This window comes from Panicum virgatum, chromosome 5N (genome assembly GCF_016808335.1).
Source record: "Panicum virgatum strain AP13 chromosome 5N, P.virgatum_v5, whole genome shotgun sequence".
NCBI lineage: Eukaryota > Viridiplantae > Streptophyta > Magnoliopsida > Poales > Poaceae > Panicum > Panicum virgatum.
Genome location: NC_053149.1, coordinates 28,037,300 through 28,055,059, shown reverse-complemented (window position 1 = coordinate 28,055,059; position 17,760 = coordinate 28,037,300). Strand labels below are relative to the sequence as shown.

The following is a 17,760-nucleotide window of genomic DNA, read 5'->3' as shown; positions in this document are numbered from 1 at the left end:
CAGGTCCATGCGATCCATCTCCGACTCCGCCACGCGCTCATCCATGTTGTTGAGGCAGAGCTTGAGCGTGGCTAGCTGCTCGCGGAGTGCGACGATGTCGTCCTTCTCCTCCTCCTCCTCGCTGCTATCCATGTAGGCATGGATCTCAGGAGGGCCCCGGAAGGTGCTGGCGATATGAATCGCCAAACCGTACCCGGGTTGGAGTCAATTGACTCCCTCTCCCCACGATGTAGTGGCAGGCACAACTCCTTCCTACGGTCGACCTTTTGTCCAACCACACGGTGGCGTGGCGAACTCGGGTTGGCCGGAGAGTACCCCGGCGACTTCGGCAACACTGTCTGGAGGGCAACGACCTGCACGATGTGGCCACCGGAGGACGATGGCACGAGACGCTTCCCGATGGCCTTCCGAGGGGAAAGGACCCTCATGGTCCACCGTACAGGAGTGTGTGCACGATCGCCCATTGCCCTTTGCTACAGGGCTCCTGGAGGGCGACATCGCATGAGCCAGAGCTGACCGGTGCGAGGGGGAGGCCGGCCGGCCTAGGCCGCCCGGCCTGGCACAAGTGCCACAGGCCCGGCGGCAACGCGAGTCGGCCATCGGTATAGGCTCGAAGATCCGCAGACTACTGCTCGAACTCTGCCTCTGGGAGGATTTGTTTGGCGCTGGAGGAGCGGCAATATCCGTGGCTGCGGATTGAGGGGTTCTAGGAGAGGATTGCGAGGCCATGGATGTGATCTTGGCTCAAGAACTCATGGACGAAGGCTGGGGTTGCAGGGAATGTTTGGAGTGCTAATGGAGGTGAGGCCTCCCGGTTTAAATCAACTCCAATTGCTCCACAACCTCTGGCAGATGAACGTTCAAACGGCGAGGAGTGTCGGGCGTGCAATGGCGCAGCAGAACGAGTCCGGGGGAGGCCGGGCGGCTTGGGTGAGGTCGGCCGGGCCCACACCCTGGAGTGTGGGCCTCGGTCTTCTGGAAGGTGCTCCTACACCCTTTGTTGTCCACTGTTCTTGGGGTAATTGGTCCGGGAAGAGAAAGGGGAGAAAAGAAAAGGGAAGAGAAGGATCCTATCCTAGGGTAAAGCCCGTATTAGGTTTGGTGAAGACCGTAGAAATGTTTTCATATCTCAATTAACTCGAAGACGTCTGCTTCTTTGAGTTCCGGCATTTCTGGCTCGAGGAACACTTTCAACCTCTGGGCATTGGCCTTGAAAATGCTCCCGTCATCGTTTTGGAGGGTTTCCGCGCCATGATCGGCAGCGTTAAGCACTAAGTAAGGGCCTTCCCAATTACTTCTAAGCTTACCATGACCAGACAACCGAACGCGAGAATTAAAGAGGAGTACCTTAAACTAAAATTGTGCCTAAGTTTTATTTCTCATGCCAATATTTACATGCCTATGGAACTAATCTTGATAGGGTAATCTTATCTTTTGTCTATTGGCCCGTACGATACTTTGATATGAAATCGTGCTTGCTCTAATTTAAGGATTTGGTGGAATTTATTTCAAAAATAAAACCATGGCAACTCTCATGCTCAAAATCCCAAATCCTTACCAATGCCACATACAGACATGAGGAAATGAATTATGACTTCACATAGCTATCTTGTACATTTTGAGCTCATTCAAACATGTTGCCTCGTAAGTCACACTGTGCACATTTGATACCTTGATCATTCACGAACACGACACCAAACACTGTTCATCAAACAAGACAATCATGCAAAAGCTTGTCATCCCCCTGAAAGAAAAAGAAATGAAGGAAGTGAGTTATCATGCTCATGGTTCCTCATTTTAAAAAAAAAGTAGAAGAAGAAGAAGGGGAAGATGACAAGGGCAACCATATAAATGATGGACATGTGTCCTTGCCTACACTTGCACATGATCAAAGTATTTGGTTGGCATTGCTACTTCGAGACATATTGTTTGAATTTGCAAAATAAATGGAAAAGATGAGCATGCACATCTATTACCATATATACACATGAGAGGGCTTGCCTTATGAGGATCATACACCATGAGTGCCCGAGTGATTTGAGCATTCAAGAGTTCGCCTCATTTTCAAAAAGTTTGAAAATCCTCTAAGCTCCGAGAAGGAAGGCTCAATAGATGAAAGTGATACTAGCCACCTTATTGCTTGGGGCGAGCAAAGTATGGCTATGGGGGTGTGTTGGCGGTCGATATCGGTGATTTTCGCCGCCAACGCTCCGTCTAATTTCATGAAACATAGGACATAATCATGCCATATCCATTTTATCTAATGAGTTTCATAAGTTTTGGTGTATATTTGATCTCAGGAACAACATATCCAAAATTGAGCCAAAACGGACACTGTTTGGACCGGAAGGCCCGAATCCGGCCGACGGGCATATTAACTGTGGAATTTCAGCATGAAACTTTACCAGAGTGATCTTGAGGGAGAATCCAGACCAATCCAACAAGAAACAACTTAGAATTCACAAGTTGGAACCGGAAGGCTTGAGTTCCTAAGCAACAAAGGGGAATCCAGGGCCACAATCAGAGAATGAGACGTGTCGAGCTCGGAACCACCTCCAGGAGCAACATCCAGCCATTGAGGAGCATGACGGTGCAACGGATGGTCGAGATGCCCCAGAGGGCAGGCCACCCGACCTTGCCCGGGATGCCCGGCCTAAGATTCCAGCATCTGGACCAAGTAACCGCTTTACCGACTTAAGAAGGCAATCATGAGACATCCACTCGAAGGCGGTGGACAGATGGCACCAGGGCCAGGCCGGCCGTCCTAGGCTAGGCTACCCGGCCCCACTCTGTAGCGTTTGAAGCTCCCCTTTTGCGTGAAGTCTAAGCCAAGCAAGGGGTCGCATGTTCTTGCAGCGAACAGTCACCGACCTCTAACTGCAATAAATAGGTCCCCACCCTCACTTGTACACACACACCATTTGGAGCAAGAGAGTCTCAAAGTTAGTTCATCCTCTAGTTAGAATAGGGAGAGTGTGAGGTGAAAGCTTTGGTGGAAACCGAGCTGAAGGGGCGGAGTCGAGTTCTCTCGACCTTACCCCCACTTTGTAGCCAACTCGGGGAAATTTATATAACCAAGTAAGCTTGTTTTAATTTTTACTTAAGTTACTTGTTTAGTTATTTCCTTTGATCTGCGGGATCTTGAGTCTGCGTAAGTAGCAAGTTCTATTTATCTGAGGTTACTTTCTGCCTTAGTACACAGTAGGAGTAAGTAGCTCGATAGCTATGGGCGTAGTGCCCAGGCTTGGTTAGCTATCTCGGATTGTGTTCCACCCCACGGTACCGAGATGGTAGGTGGCAAGTGGTGACAGCCTTGTCCGTCCCTCGTAGTCCACCATGTTCGAGTGTTTTCGCTGTAGTTGCCGACGAATGTTGGACTCCCTTCTCACCCCAGTCCGAGTCATTCTCTTAGGCCGTCGAAGCAGATCAAGTTAGTAATCTATTAGGATAGCTTAGTAACTAGGAAATCTATCTGGAGTTCAACCCTATACCCTCGTACCTCTTCTCCTTGGCGGGTCCGGCTGAATCGTTCTAGACCACTAGTCGAAACTTATCGTTGCTTGGATTCGATATCCCAGGTATACTCCCTGGTGAAAGCTACAATCGATCTCCGTGCGCTTGTGGAGTAATTCGTTTAGGCTAAGGAGTGCCAACAGCGCTCATGCCCGCGCCCTACAACAGCTTCACCACGCTCAGGTGTAGGCAGTCGAGTAGTGTGCGTGTCGCCATGTCCTCATCGGTGGCCACGTCCTTGAACGAGCTCGCTGCCGCGGACTTCTTCGAGGAGGCCAAGGGGGAGTAGTTCATGAACGAATTGCAACACACACGAGCTGGTGCTTTGTTTTGCAGTAGAAGCAGGGAGATGAGAGGAGCACAATGCAGAGAGCGTAGAGGGGGCAGCTTGCTGCTGGAGGAGAAGAGGAGCACGGGGGGATGGCCGTTGACGTGAGAGACAGGGTAGAGGCGGCCTGGCCTGAGGAGAGAAGAGGAAGATTTGGGGAAGGAATGGAGTTGGATTTGGTCAAGGACTCGAGCTCAATTTAATGGTGTTGGCACTCAAAATTGGCACAAGACAAGATTTGCTGATAATTTGGGCGAACCGGTCAGACCTATCATACAAATCGGTCAGACCGGTCAGGACAACTTTGTCAAATTATCAATTGGACTTCACCATTGCGTAGATCTCGTCGAGACGATCAAAATGCATATATAGAATATCCAATTTGGACTCCGGATGAGGAAATTACACCTCCCAAAAGACCTGCACCCCGGTCTGACCGGTCAAACCGGACCAGGGGCGGTCCGACCGGTCCAGAGACCGGTCAGACCGGTCCGAAAAGTCCAGTCCGAGTTAGGAGTTGTATTTTGATGCGGGATTTGTAAGGATTTCGACTCCTAAAGGGTACAGACCACCCCACCCTATAAATATAAAGGGTTACGACCGATTGATACACATCCAATCGAACAAATCAACTTTTACCTCTCTGCAAACCCTAATTCTCTTCCAACCTCTCCATGCTGTTCGTCTTCTTATATCCACGACCAAAGATGGCGTCCTAAGGCTTGATGGTCAACCTAGGGCACGTCCGGCGACGTTCACATCCTGACGGGGTCCCTCCCGGGCGAGAACTTCGATGGCCCTTGCTAGTTTGCTTGTAAACTAGTCGTTCTTTGTCACGTAAGCGCGTTGGTTATCTCTTTGCTGGTTTGCTTGTAAATCTTGCTGTTCTTCACCACGTAAGTGTGATAGTTATCTCTCGAGACGACCGATTTCGGCGAAACCCTAGAAACCGGTCTGACTGGTCTACTCAACCGGTCTGGACGGCCTTGCTGCCCTTCGGTCCGTTTGCGACTCGCACGCTCGAGTGCTCTCGTGTGTTGGCCGAAACTTGCGTGAACAAATGACTCCACGGAACACAGAAGAGGTAAAATGGGCACTTTCTCATCCTCTTAATGTCAAGATTCAGTCAAACAGAGAGTCAACTTGACAGAAATGGATGGCAAGGACACTGGAGTCCGGACAAATTTAGGGTGATGGTTGGGTAGGGGTCACAATTTTTTCAGTGATATGTAGAGAATTGGAAATTTTTATAATGGCTCCAAAGAAATTGCCTCTAAATTGAAATAAACAGAATAAACACTTGTATTTCTCTGAATTTAAGTCGTACTACTAGTAGATCTCAATTTTGCCACGGTATAGAGCTCTTCTCAAACAAAATCAAAACCCAACAGAAAAGCTGCCCAGTTAACTGAACGGCGGAGGCATCTTTCGTCGGATCCGCCATGGCTGCCGCTGCCCCCCTCCTCTCCCTCCTCCTCCTCCTCCTTCTCCCGGCCTCAAATGCCATCTACTGCGACGAAGACGACTGCTACGACCTCCTCGGGTACCATCCCCTTCCTCCCCTCTCCATTCCTTTGTTTTCTTTTTCCTTCTATCGCTCAAGAATCGGTGCGCGCCTCAGGCTTAAGCAGGACGCGAACGCGTCGGAGATCAAGAAAGCCTACTACAAGCTCTCCCTCAAACAGTGAGTTCCTTCTGTTCTCTTTGTTTCTTTGTCCCTTATTCCGCACCTCCCCAATTCGACCTGACGCCGACCGTTTCTTATAATGCTCTGTGCTGTGCAGCCACCCGGACAAGAACCCCGATCCGGAGTCGCGGAAACTCTTTGTCAAGATCGCCAATGCTTACGAGGTCTGTCCTGGACATTGCTGCCTATTTCGGTCTTGCTTGTAGTTTACATATCTTCCTGTCATGGCAGAGGATTCGTGGTGCCCAAGATCTACTGTCTAATTCCACGCATCGTGGCCATTCTTGCAAGATTTATCACCTGCACTGATATGTGCATGAGTTGCATCATGAATCTTGCTCAACTCATTATAATAACCCAGTTATTTGAATTGCTACTCCAAAATGGTCTAGCACAATTGCCAATCTATGAAATCTGCAGTAGGAGCTAATTGAACTTCTGTCATTGATACTTTCTATTTGAGTAAAATTGGCAACACTATGCGTGATTTCAGAGTTCCGTTTCCCAAATTCATTTACTGTTGTCTAAGATGGCATAACCACATCATCTCCTGTTAATTGAGGTGGCTGAAATGTCCTTAAATCTGTATTTCTGCGATAGAATGAGACACCAAATGCTTGGCTCCTTGATATATGTATTTAAATCTGCAATTTGTGATAGTTTGTCCTACTTACTCGTACTCTGTGAGACTTAATCTTAATTTATTTGAGACTTGTTAATGTTAATTTTCTTCTTTGAGGTTTGATTGAAGAACTCATTTTCTCTTAGTGACCAGTTCTGATATGAAATTGATAACAAGCGAGTTATGGCGACCCATGGAGACACCAGAATTGAGATTACCCTGGTCATATTGTTAGGCTACTCAAAAGTTACCATCTCTGGAATCTGGATACATAGAGTGTGTTTGGTTGTTGGACCCGCCTGGCTAGAGTCCTAAGCCTGGTCAGCCTAAGCCTGAGTTGAATGTACAAAATAACCGGCTATAGCCTCCGCTATCTCTCACTATAGCTGATTGAGAAGGGTTTCTGCTATTTGCTTCCATGTGCAATTTAGCCTTTATAGCTCCATTTAGCCTGCTATTAGCTATTTTAGTGGATCAAATGTTAAATGGCTTAGCCCGCTATTTTGTACAGTGGGTTCAGAGATGCAATGTGGTCTTGTTTGGTTGCATGACTAGGGTAAGCTTGGCCCGTAGATGACTGTGTTTGGTGGACTGGCTTGTGTTGAATATGGTCACCTCTTATTAGCTATGGTGAGCTTACCTTATCTCCACCTCTCTCTTATCTCCACTCTTCTCCAGCCATGAGTTACGTCGCTGCACAAATCAAACACAACTAGCCCTCCACCGATCAATCCAGCACACAAGGCCCTCCCTAAAATGCAGATCCAACAGCATAGTTTCGAATTGTGGAGGGAAGCTTGATTTCATCTATGACAAGCTTGATTACAACGGCCACCTGCAACTGAATTAGTGTGAGGAAGCGGAAGGTTAAAATAGAAGCTTAAACCATATGACCACTCCAGGAAATGAAAGAAAATTGAACAGATAAAAACACAGATTAGTTCACAAAATAGCAAAACAAATTGATAGTCTAGCAACTTGTCACGGCGAGACATTTCATTGTACAGGTAGCCTGCATATGAAAATTGGAAGCTGCCTCCTTCACCATAACGTCTCCACCGCATCCAATCATGAATATGCCGGAGATAACAGCCTGGCACTCGTGTCCTCAAAGCTGTGGTACTTAGAGTCGGAGAACAAGGATGCTGCGGCGGCACCATACACCAGGTCAAATATTGTTGTGGCTGCTGCAAAATCGCCAAGTTAGCCAACTCCATCGTCATGCGTTGCTGGAGCGGAGCTCAACTTGGCGCTCAGCAGTGGCCATGGCCAAGGTGCCTCGTTGTGACGAAGATTCTAACTACCGCAGGGACGATGCTGAGCAGCAAGCGACAGACCATGGGGGAGCGGTGGCGGCTCAGATCCCGAGGTTAGTTCACCTGTGGGAAGAGGCGAGCGTGGAGGAGAGGTTCCACGAGCGTCCGGTGAGGAAGGAATCTGACGAGGGAAGCAACGGGGCTGCTGAGGGAGCGGAGCAAGCAGCAGTGAGAAACTGGGAACTGAGGGGGGGGGGGGATTCGCAGACATGTGTGTAGCCTCACTAGTGGCCGTCGCCTGCATGGCTGGCCTGGCTAAACCCCTTGTACACCCAACCAAACATGTGAAGCCTGCATGGGGCTGACCTCGCTAGGGATTTCGCCAGGCAACTGAACACACCCATATTTGACATGACATTTGCAAATAGCTTACCATGTTTTCCAAGTTGTTTAGATGACTTAAAACTTACAAAACCAACTTTCATTACAGTTGCCTGTGTGTACCACCTTCCTAAAACTAAAATGGAATTTCAATAAACATTGAACTATTGATCTTGCACGATGAAATTAATTCGTTCATCTGTGTAGCACATTGCTGTTGACTACTATTTGCATCTTGTTTCTTGCCATGCCCTTTGTTTGGTTTGTAAACTTTTGTATCTTTGAATTGCTATTTCCCTCCTAATTTGCCCCCTTCAAATGTTGTTTGGGTCCTGATTTCTTCTGTTTTTTTCTATTCATCAGATTCTGAAAGACGAATCCACTAGGGAGAAGTATGACTATGCCATTGCACATCCGGAGGAGGTAAGCATCCATTTCCTCGCTGTCATTAAAAGTACAGTATAACTGTGTTATTATTAACTCTCCACCATTCCATCTAATGTTTTCTATTTTCAATAATCAGAATTTAGAAGCATTTTGACTTACAAAAATATATCCACCTTTTGACATCCCTGGTCATACCCTTTGGCATTGCTTCAAGCTTACATCTACCAGATGTCCACATTGACACTTTATACGAGTGAAGAACAATTCACACTTATTTAGACCTTTAGCTTTTTCAGAAATCAGTAAGTGCATATATTAAAGAGCTAACCCAATTGTTCCTTATAGTTTCATCCTCAGTATTTGCCAGACATTGTTTCATCATTACTTGTTAGATTGCTTGTTATTTGTTCATATGAACATAGAAGTTCCATTGGAACCCTGTCAATCTTTTTAGCTGCTAAGCATACCTCACTTTGTTTGTTAAATGTTTCGAAGGATCAATTCTCAACGAGACCTTGTTAAATGATGGATATTGCTCTTAACATGTTGGAAACACTTATCTCGACGAGACCTTACTTTGTCTCATCACAAATACTAGTAATAGCTATAAAAATATATTATCTTAAATGGAAAGAGTTATGGAATTATTTTTTATAATGAATCTAGTAATGTCAATCTTGTGCTGTCAACTTATATAAAATTTTGGATACAGATGGTCAAAGTTAGACCTAGGATGAAAAAACTTATATGTGTGATCAGAGGAAGCAACCTTTAGGACAGGGAAAAAAAGGCTTGCATATGTTCGCCAGCGTATCGCCATGTTGAATCTAAAAGCCCAGCGAAGGTTATGGACCTCTGATGAATCACATAACAAATTTAGGGCGCCATATTTCAATTTTGAGAGTTCGTGGACCTAACTGGCATAGCAGGACAAGTTTAAGGACCCCGGTGTACTTAACTCTTTATTGTCACATATCCTTTTCAAACATAGCTTGCTGGATTGTTTTCTATGTGCTGTATTGTAAACCTCAATTGTTATATTAGTAGCTTGCATAGCAAGTGCTTTAAATAGCAGCTGGCTAGCTGTGGTGGTTTTGCGCTCCTGGATGCTAAGTTACATTGTTTACTCACTAATACATCTATGAGAGCTATTCTCACTATGAAAATACCAGTCTAGTATAATCTGGCTAGGATAGCGAAAATAGCAGATGTTATGCTACATGTACTAGTTTAGCTTATTACACGTGCAACATATTATATGCTATATCTTGATTTTTCGTTAGCTGAATTAGTTTTCTAACACAAAGATTTGTCATGGGCTTAAGTTTGATTTTGAGAATATATAGATATGCCCTTTTCTCAAAAATATTTATTTATATTGAACAGACCTATTCTTTTATTTTTAAAAAAATGGATGCACATTACCTCAGAACCAGAGCATTTGAATTCAAGCATCGTGTGCTGCTCCCAAATAATTTATTCCAATTTAAGCAATTTCCACAATATTTCATATTTAACAATTATAAAGATAAAATCTAATTAAGATTTGTTCTGTGATTTTGTTCTTAACATCTGTGCACTGTTACTGACAGTCAATTGTGCATATTATTTATTGGCCATTTCAGATTTTTTACAACACAGCTCAGTACTATAGGGCGTACTATGGACATAAAACGGTTCGGCTTTTGTATCCATAAAAAGTTTCTGCAGCAATTGTTCTCCATAAATTTTATAGTATTGCAACTAACTGACTGCCTATCTGTGTAGGATCCTCGTGCTGTGTTGATTGGTCTTCTTCTAATCGTCTCAGCATTTCAGTACATAAATCAGCTGACAAGGTATAACCAGGTATGGGCATGGAATGAGAAGGCAAATATAAGGTTGTCAATGTTTTAGCTGTGATTCCTATTGGTTGTTTATGAACAAAATATTCAACCACATTCAGATTTTCAATGCTAATAGACAACAGCTGTGCTTCAATAGAGTTGATGAAGTTTTTTTAGGAATGTACTCATTACCATTTTACAGGTTTTACAAGTTCCTTTTTTTTTATTTTCAAGTTTTCCACTTTATTTCTGCTAAACCTTTTACCATCTCAATGTTCCCAGCATTTACAGTTTAAAATTGTAAACATTATTTTGATCTTGGAAAAACGTAGTTTTGTGATTTGACCTAATTTTGTGTAATTTGATACAGTTTGCTCATACTTTCCTGTTAGCTTCTACAGTAACTTTTCTCCAATCAATATTGATTTTGAAGTTTCCTTGGGAAGCTTTGCTATTAGAGAACTGTCTTATACATTGTTTATCTCTATATGTTCAACTACCATGACTGTCAACATAAAACATATAGTCATGTATCCTTTGCACATTTACAATATAGAGACACAACCAAGTGCATGATCATTATTACATCACAATAGAATAGTGGTGCAAACACTGAAAGTCTAGTGCCCTTATTGCAGGCCATAGAAAGTGTCAAGCAAACTCCTGCTTACAGAAATAGGTTAAAAGCATTGGAGTTTGAGCGAACAGGAGGAATTGCTAGCAAAAAGAAGGGTCACAAGCTGATGGATAAGTAAGAACTGATAAGCTTGATGTCCTTTCTGGCATATTTTGTTGAGTCAAAGCTGCATTTGTTCTATTCTATTTATCAGTTACTTTCAAGGGATGCAAAAGTTTAAGGGTTAATTGGATCTATGCCATTACAATTGTTAGGTTTTGGAGATACACCATTACTATTCACGATATCGGGAGTATGCCATTACAATTTCACACTACCTAAAGATATGCCATTACGTACCCTTTCGATGTGTTTATAAAAAAATTTGGACCAAAATATCCTCGACCTTCATCTTCCTCACGTCCCCTCTCTCCTCACTTCCATGGCGTCCAGCTTCTACTCCGCCAGTTCGCTGCGGTTGGAGAAGATGATGACCGCGACCTCGGTGTCGCAGAGCATGGAGAGCTTGTACGCCTTCTTAATCAGGCCGTTGTGGCGCTTGAAGAAGGTGACCTGGCGGTTGATCTTGTTCTCGATCCGCTTCAGCTCCACCCGCCCCCGCCCCATGGTTAGCGCCCCTGCCTTCCTTGTGACCTCACCGAAGCAGCATCAAAGCAAAGCGAGAGATACTAGCTTGAGAGGAGCAGAGGTGAGACGGATCGGAGTGGGGATTAAATAACGAGTGGAAAGTGGCGTCACTAGGTTACCAAGCAAGCTAGCTAGCAGCCACTAGCCAGAGTCTAGCGGATGAGGAGCAGCGGCTCAGGGAAGTAGCTGGCTGGCGGGCGCAGGCACAGTGCGGGTCCAGGCGGCCGATGGCGCAGGAGGCTCGCGGTGAGCCGGGGCGCGGGCAGAGCGGCGGCAGCAGGCGGCGCGATGCGTGGGGCATGGCGTCTTGAGGGCCTGTAGAGGATCTGTGGCATGCGCAGAGGCGGCGCGGCGCTGCCAGGCGCGGCGTGCACTTCGGTGGGCACTCTGTCGGTCAAGGATGGGGGAGAAATAATGTCGGGTTGGGAGGTTGAAGATGAGGGTATTTTCCAATTTTTTTCATAAACACATCGAAAGGGTACGTAATGGCATATCTCCAGGAAGTGTGAAATTGTAATGGCATACTTCCGATATCGTGAATAGTAATGGTGTATCTCCGAAACGTGACAATTGTAATGGTACAGATCCAATTAAGCCCCTTTTCAATTTCTTTGTTATCTAAACATAGTGTTTTTTTGGAAAGATACATGTTGATACTATTAGATATAGCTGTAATTGTGCTTTCCATGTATACGTTGATTCCTTTCCTTGTATACAAAAGCCTATTGTCTATATATACAAAATGTCATCCCACCTCATTTGGTATGTGGTGTCGCACAAATCACTCATCCTACAGATACCATCATGGCGTTCTGGGTTTGCATGTTAATTTTTCTCTGTACTGAAACTCCCTCTGTTTTTAATTTAGAGGCATAGTTTTTTTCTTTTCTTCCAAATGCCACTAAGGTAGCTAATGTGACCAAATTGGCCCCATTAATTCTTAAGAATGCATGCAGCTCTGTTCTCTGCGTTGCCTCTTTTTCTGCATACAGTCATGCAGGTCACCAGGTCTTAATGAGTCCATAGCATACACGCATATCAGATATTGCCAGTTGCTTTGGAAGAATCAAATTGCTTTGCATGCACATGGAGTTAGTTGGGGTATAGATGTCTGTCAGCACTTTGTAAACTGAACAGCCAACAGAAAAAATAAGGCCTTCTGAATCTGAACAGAGCGAGTATATTTATGTGCGGTCTTTCTCTATTTTTTTCTTGAACACTGTTCTTTCACTTATGAAAGGTGAAAGGTGTTCCCTACTGCCTAATTTTCTGTCATGTATCAATTTTTGTTTAGTTTCTGGTACTGGGTATGAATGGCTTTCTTTCTTAAAGTTGTTTTTTCCTTTGTGATGTAGGAAGGTCGAAGAAGCCGTTAGTAATGAAGTTGAATTGCAAATCCATGGTGTCGAGAAACCATCTGTCTGGAAGCTCTATGGTGTCCAATTTATACTTTTGCCCTACTTCATTGGCAAGGCCAGTTCATGTCTTTTAAATTTGTGTGTTTGAGCTGAGCAACTTGCAGAGGACCCCACCCCCCCCCCCCCCCCCTGCAGCTTCAACCCTTTGGACTTGCCTGCTCTTGTTTAGAAAGTTTGACATGAAGCATACTGACTGAATTGCATGCAACTTTCTTGTGGCAGGTGCTTACTTGGGAGATTTGTTGGTTTTGGAGATACCGGGTAAAGAAATTACCATATGCATGGGAGGATGCTTGCTACTTGACTCAGACTTCACTCAATATACCTGCCAGTACATGGAAAAACATTGGTAATTTACAATTTCATCAAACAAATGTGGGATTCAGTTGTGGGTGAGGTTATGGTGGCAAACGTTGTACAAGGGGCAATATCCTGGATATCGGCGGCTGAAATTCACCGTGGCCAAGGATAGTATATGCTAATGGCACAACCAGAGAGCGATATGCTAAAATAATGATGCTTAACCTGTATAGGTGGCTTGCTTAACAATACCGCTCTCTGGTTATGCTTAAAATAATGATAGTATAACTTGAATTGCAAGTGCTAACAAATAAACATGACACATGTCGCTTCTGAGAAGGCCCTAACTTACTGAGATTAGGCTGTTGGGGCTTTGGCCGTGCCCTGTGCTTGCCTCTTCCTCCAGTTCATTTTGTGGCAGTACAGAGTCTTGTTACCAATTAGTTAAACGTGCCCCGTGGTCCTTGTTCCATGGGACATCACTGGGCACAAAAGAACGATACCTGTCCATTTTACTTGGGAATTTCAAGCGCTACTTAGAGGCGCATATCGTGCATTACCTGCTGCTGGATTTTGCTGGATTTTGGTCGCTGGCACGTCTTTTTGGTACGTAGTGTTGGCATGTCCCATTATGCTGTTTTCCAAAAAGCTAGGATAACTTCATGGATGTAATTTTAAAAATGAAAACTTCATTGGTGTAGTACATAATGTATTCCTAATATCCAAATAATTTCCATATAGTCATGCCAAGTACTTAACTGGCTGAGCATGGGACTTGATGGTTGGAAAGCCTAAGGCACTTGTCAGTGAGACCAAGCTGCATACTTTTCATATCGTTACTGAGAAAAGTAACCTAATATTCGAATTCGCTTGTATTCATGGAATGATGATAGCCTGTGCTCCTATGTTGTGTGTTTCAGATGAGTCGAGGAAGGAGGACCTTGTGACAAGACGCCTTTGGGAGAAGAGCAACATGGAGAGGTACATCGCAGAGACCAGGAAGGAATCAAAGCGTAGGAGGTAGCTGTAAAACTTCTTTTTGACCTGAAGTTGCGAGGAGGTGTTGACAACACAGCATGTAGAACAACATGTTGGAGTGAAAAAGTTATCACAAAGATGATTCAGGCCTGAGTTCAGCGACAGTGGATACTGTTGGGGGAGAAACCAAACAGTACTGTTAATTTGTCAAAGCGTCACCCCGGGGGTTGTGTGTGGGGGTGCGGAGGCCACAGCAAGCGCCAATGGTACAAACAAAGAATGAAGAGCAGTTTTGTTACCCTGCAAAACAGACTGTAATCACATCTTTGAACGTGTAGGGTAAATCCATATAATTTCGTAGTACTGCGGATATTTGTTTCTTTTTTTTCAAAACAATTTGTTGGCTAGTAGAAATTAATACGGAAGAGCATTTATACAAGTGTACTGGTCATACGAACGGAGCATCCGTCCCCAACCACACCCCGTCAGCCTGTCCCGCTCGTGAATCGTGATGGTACTGATCGAGAAGGATCCGCGCCCACCGCGGGCAAGGTGCGCGGTGCGCCCATCCCTTTCTTGGCCGCCGTCCATCTGTTTTTGTCTTTGAGATGAAAATGAAAAACAACCAATGCCTGCCGTAGATGATACTAGATCGATGGATGGATTCCTGCTGCCCGTATTAGACTGAGTCCAACAGAAATATAGAGACAAAACACGCTTTGCTTCGTGTGTACAGTGAATGGCACGAGTGGCAAAAGTTGACTACTCCAACAGATTGTGCATTTTATATTTAAGGAGAGAGGGAGTATATTTTTGCATCTCCTCTCTCCTCCAAAGATAGTTTGCCTCCTCTTTTGCATTACCTGTTGGAGAAATTGTAGGACATGCATAGTAGAGCGTGAAGATGCATTTGTATGGTGGAATGTCTTCTCTGTTGAAGTCAGTCTTGCTACTAGTACAGTACTAGAAATATGCATGTGCCATGTCATCTTTGCTTGTTCAATGCGATGGGTTTCCTGCTGCAGCAGAAGAATCACATGGCCCGGCACACGTCGCTCTCTCTCCGATGATTCCGAGGCCCCGAATCTGAACAAGTGGGGAGCCAATCTCACGGAAAGGGGAGGGGCTGCTCACTGAGAAGCTGATCGCTTCTGCAACTACCGCGACGAGCGACCGTGACCGGGGATCGATGGAGGTACGCGCCCGCGCGCCCGGCAAGATCATCCTCGCGGGCGAGCACGCCGTCGTACACGGCTCCGCCGCCGTCGCCGCCGCCATCGACCTCTACACCACCTCTTCCCTCCGCCTCCTCCCCGCAGGTGACCCCCGCTCGCCCTGGATCAGGTTCTTGATTCTTCGTCACTGCTGCCGCAGCCACCGTCCTCACCTCGGCTTCTTCCTTGTGCTACGCAGGAGAGGATAGCGGCGCAGGCGCGGTGGAGCTGGACCTCAGGGACTCGGGCCTCACCTTCTCTTGGCCGTGCTCGCGCGTCCGCGCGGCGCTGGGGGAGGCGGGCGGCAAGGCTGGGGCGCCGACGCCGTGCTCTCCCGATGAGCTGGCCGCCATTGCCAAGCTCTTGGAGGGCCAAGAGATCCCCGAGGCCAAGATCTGGCTCTCGGCTGGCCTCTCCGCCTTCCTTTTCCTCTACACCTCCACTTTGGGGTTGCTTTTTTTCTGTCCAGATGAATCTTGCAGCGCTGACATCTGCCCCCACATTATATTTGACAGATGCGGTTGGTTATGTTCTTGTTCAGCTGCAGGCCTGGGAAGGTGGTGGTGACCTCGGACCTGCCCATAGGTGCGGGCCTTGGCTCGTCCGCAGCGTTCTGCGTGTCCATGTCGGGTGCTCTATTGACGGCTGCTGGCGCAGTCGGCGTTGCAGGAGGCAGCAGTGCTGAGGAGTGGGAGTTGTTTGGAAAGGATGATCTTGAGCTGGTCAACCAATGGGCGTTCCAAGGGGAGAAGATCATTCATGGCAAGCCTTCTGGCATTGACAATTCCGTCAGCACTTTCGGTACGTTACCAAATTGACTAGAGTTTATAAAACCTTTGAAACTGTCAGTATTGAGGTGCCCTTGCATTCAGGATGGCGTCTAGCAGAATCCATATTTTAATTGCTTAATGGCACCACCATTCTTAGTCGCTTTCGCTTCCAGGATTACTTCTAGTTTATTTATGGCATGTTTATTGTATGTACTTTAGTTACTGCATCTAGCGTAATAACTGTCCAATCATGGATGTACTGATAGTTACCTGATGCTGCCAAAGGGATTATCAGTATTTGCAGTCAGTAATTTAACCAAAAAGTCTTGTCAATCTTAAGTGTCAAGCTAACTTTGCAAATGGTGCAAACTTGAGTAATTTCCTAGAATGCATAAGACTATCTGAATCTCAATTGCCCCTTATCAGTTCTCCTGACTCATTTTGCTTCACTAAATATTCTGTGTGAATGTTAGGAAGCATGATCAAATTCAAGAAGGGGGAATTGACAAACCTCAAGTCCAGGAACCCAGTCAAAATGCTCATTACTGATACAAGAGTTGGTAGGAACACAAAGGCCCTGCTTGCTGGTGTATCTGAAAGAGCATCTAGGCATCCAGATGCTATGGCTTCTGTCTTCAATGCAGTGAACTCTATTAGTGAGGAGCTTTCAAGTGTTGTTGAATTAGCAGCTGAGGATGAAATAGCCATCACCTCAAGGGAGGACAAGCTAGCAGAGCTTATGGGGATGAATCAAGGTTTGCTTCAGTGCATGGGAGTCAGCCATTCTTCTATAGAAACAGTGTTGCGAACCACTCTGAAATATAGCCTGGTCTCAAAGCTAACTGGAGCTGGTGGTGGAGGATGTGTGTTGACCCTAATACCGACGCGTATCCTTTTAATATCACCTGATTGCATCTTTTCCTTAATTGTTAGATGACATAATAAATACCATAATACTTATATGATTTCTGTTTATCTTTAACATTTCAACTCAAAGGTTCCAGAAATCTGGGTCTTGATATTCTTTAATAAAGAATCTGACAGGAGAGAAACTTCAGAACTACAATGGCCTGTATTGTGAAAAGCAAAATGCTCAGTACTTAATAATATCTAACCACTTAAAATGATTCTGGTTCGTATCCCATCTAATCTAGATGAATTTTATAATGGAATAAATCTATCAACATGAAAGGACAAGGTCTGTCAGCAGCTTAAATTTCTAAATATCCTTTTTTTCATATCCGACTTTCTGATTTGTACCTGCTTAGCTACGTGTAAACTATGGCATTCTCTTTTACTGGTTTAGTCATGCTACTTCCTCGCACTTCCATTTTTGTGCAGTCAATGATGTTTGAATTTAATGGATATTTCAATTTTTCATTGATTGCCCAATGATATACAAATCTTCCTTGACTTGATTATCAGTATTGGCCCACACAGTTTTGGAGAAAGTCGCCACAGAGCTTGAATCTCATGGTTTTCGCTGCTTTAAAGTTGAGGTTGGTGGACGTGGTCTCCAAGTATACCGAGCATAACGCTCATCCTGTTCCAAGGAGATGTTGTACCATACTTTTAGAAAATGGCCTACCAGAAGTTTAGAAGATTCACTACTTGTTCCAAGATTAGGATATTCTTCTGCCTGCCTTAGGAGATTCTTGTGTTCACTACTTGAATTCCAAGATGAGGATATTGTTTCGCTCTCTTAGCATTTTCTTGTATCGGATAAACACTCAGCTGCATGATTGCTGGTGTTGTTGTTGTATCAAATAAATAAAACTGTAATAATTAAAATGTTGCATCCGTGAAGTATCATCCA

The 17,760-nt window shown here is 45.1% G+C and overlaps 2 protein-coding genes across 2 annotated transcripts; both read left to right on the top strand.

Moving 5' to 3' along the window:
* The first annotated feature begins 5,190 nt into the window (after window positions 1-5,190).
* Window positions 5,191-14,411, top strand: LOC120673357 (dnaJ protein ERDJ7-like). Its single transcript, XM_039954162.1, has 10 exons — window positions 5,191-5,384; window positions 5,463-5,525; window positions 5,626-5,692; window positions 8,151-8,210; window positions 9,800-9,850; window positions 9,942-10,022; window positions 10,639-10,751; window positions 12,620-12,737; window positions 12,905-13,031; window positions 13,903-14,411. The coding sequence occupies exons 1-10, from the start codon at window positions 5,284-5,286 to the stop codon at window positions 14,004-14,006; spliced, it is 885 nt and encodes a 294-aa protein (XP_039810096.1). The 5' UTR covers window positions 5,191-5,283; the 3' UTR covers window positions 14,007-14,411.
* A 370-nt stretch (window positions 14,412-14,781) lies between these two features.
* Window positions 14,782-17,760, top strand: LOC120673356 (mevalonate kinase-like). The gene is made up of 5 exons (XM_039954161.1): window positions 14,782-15,279; window positions 15,374-15,623; window positions 15,716-15,975; window positions 16,418-16,831; window positions 17,370-17,760. Exons 1-5 carry the CDS (start codon window positions 15,150-15,152, stop codon window positions 17,477-17,479), a joined length of 1,164 nt encoding a protein of 387 aa, XP_039810095.1. The 5' UTR covers window positions 14,782-15,149; the 3' UTR covers window positions 17,480-17,760.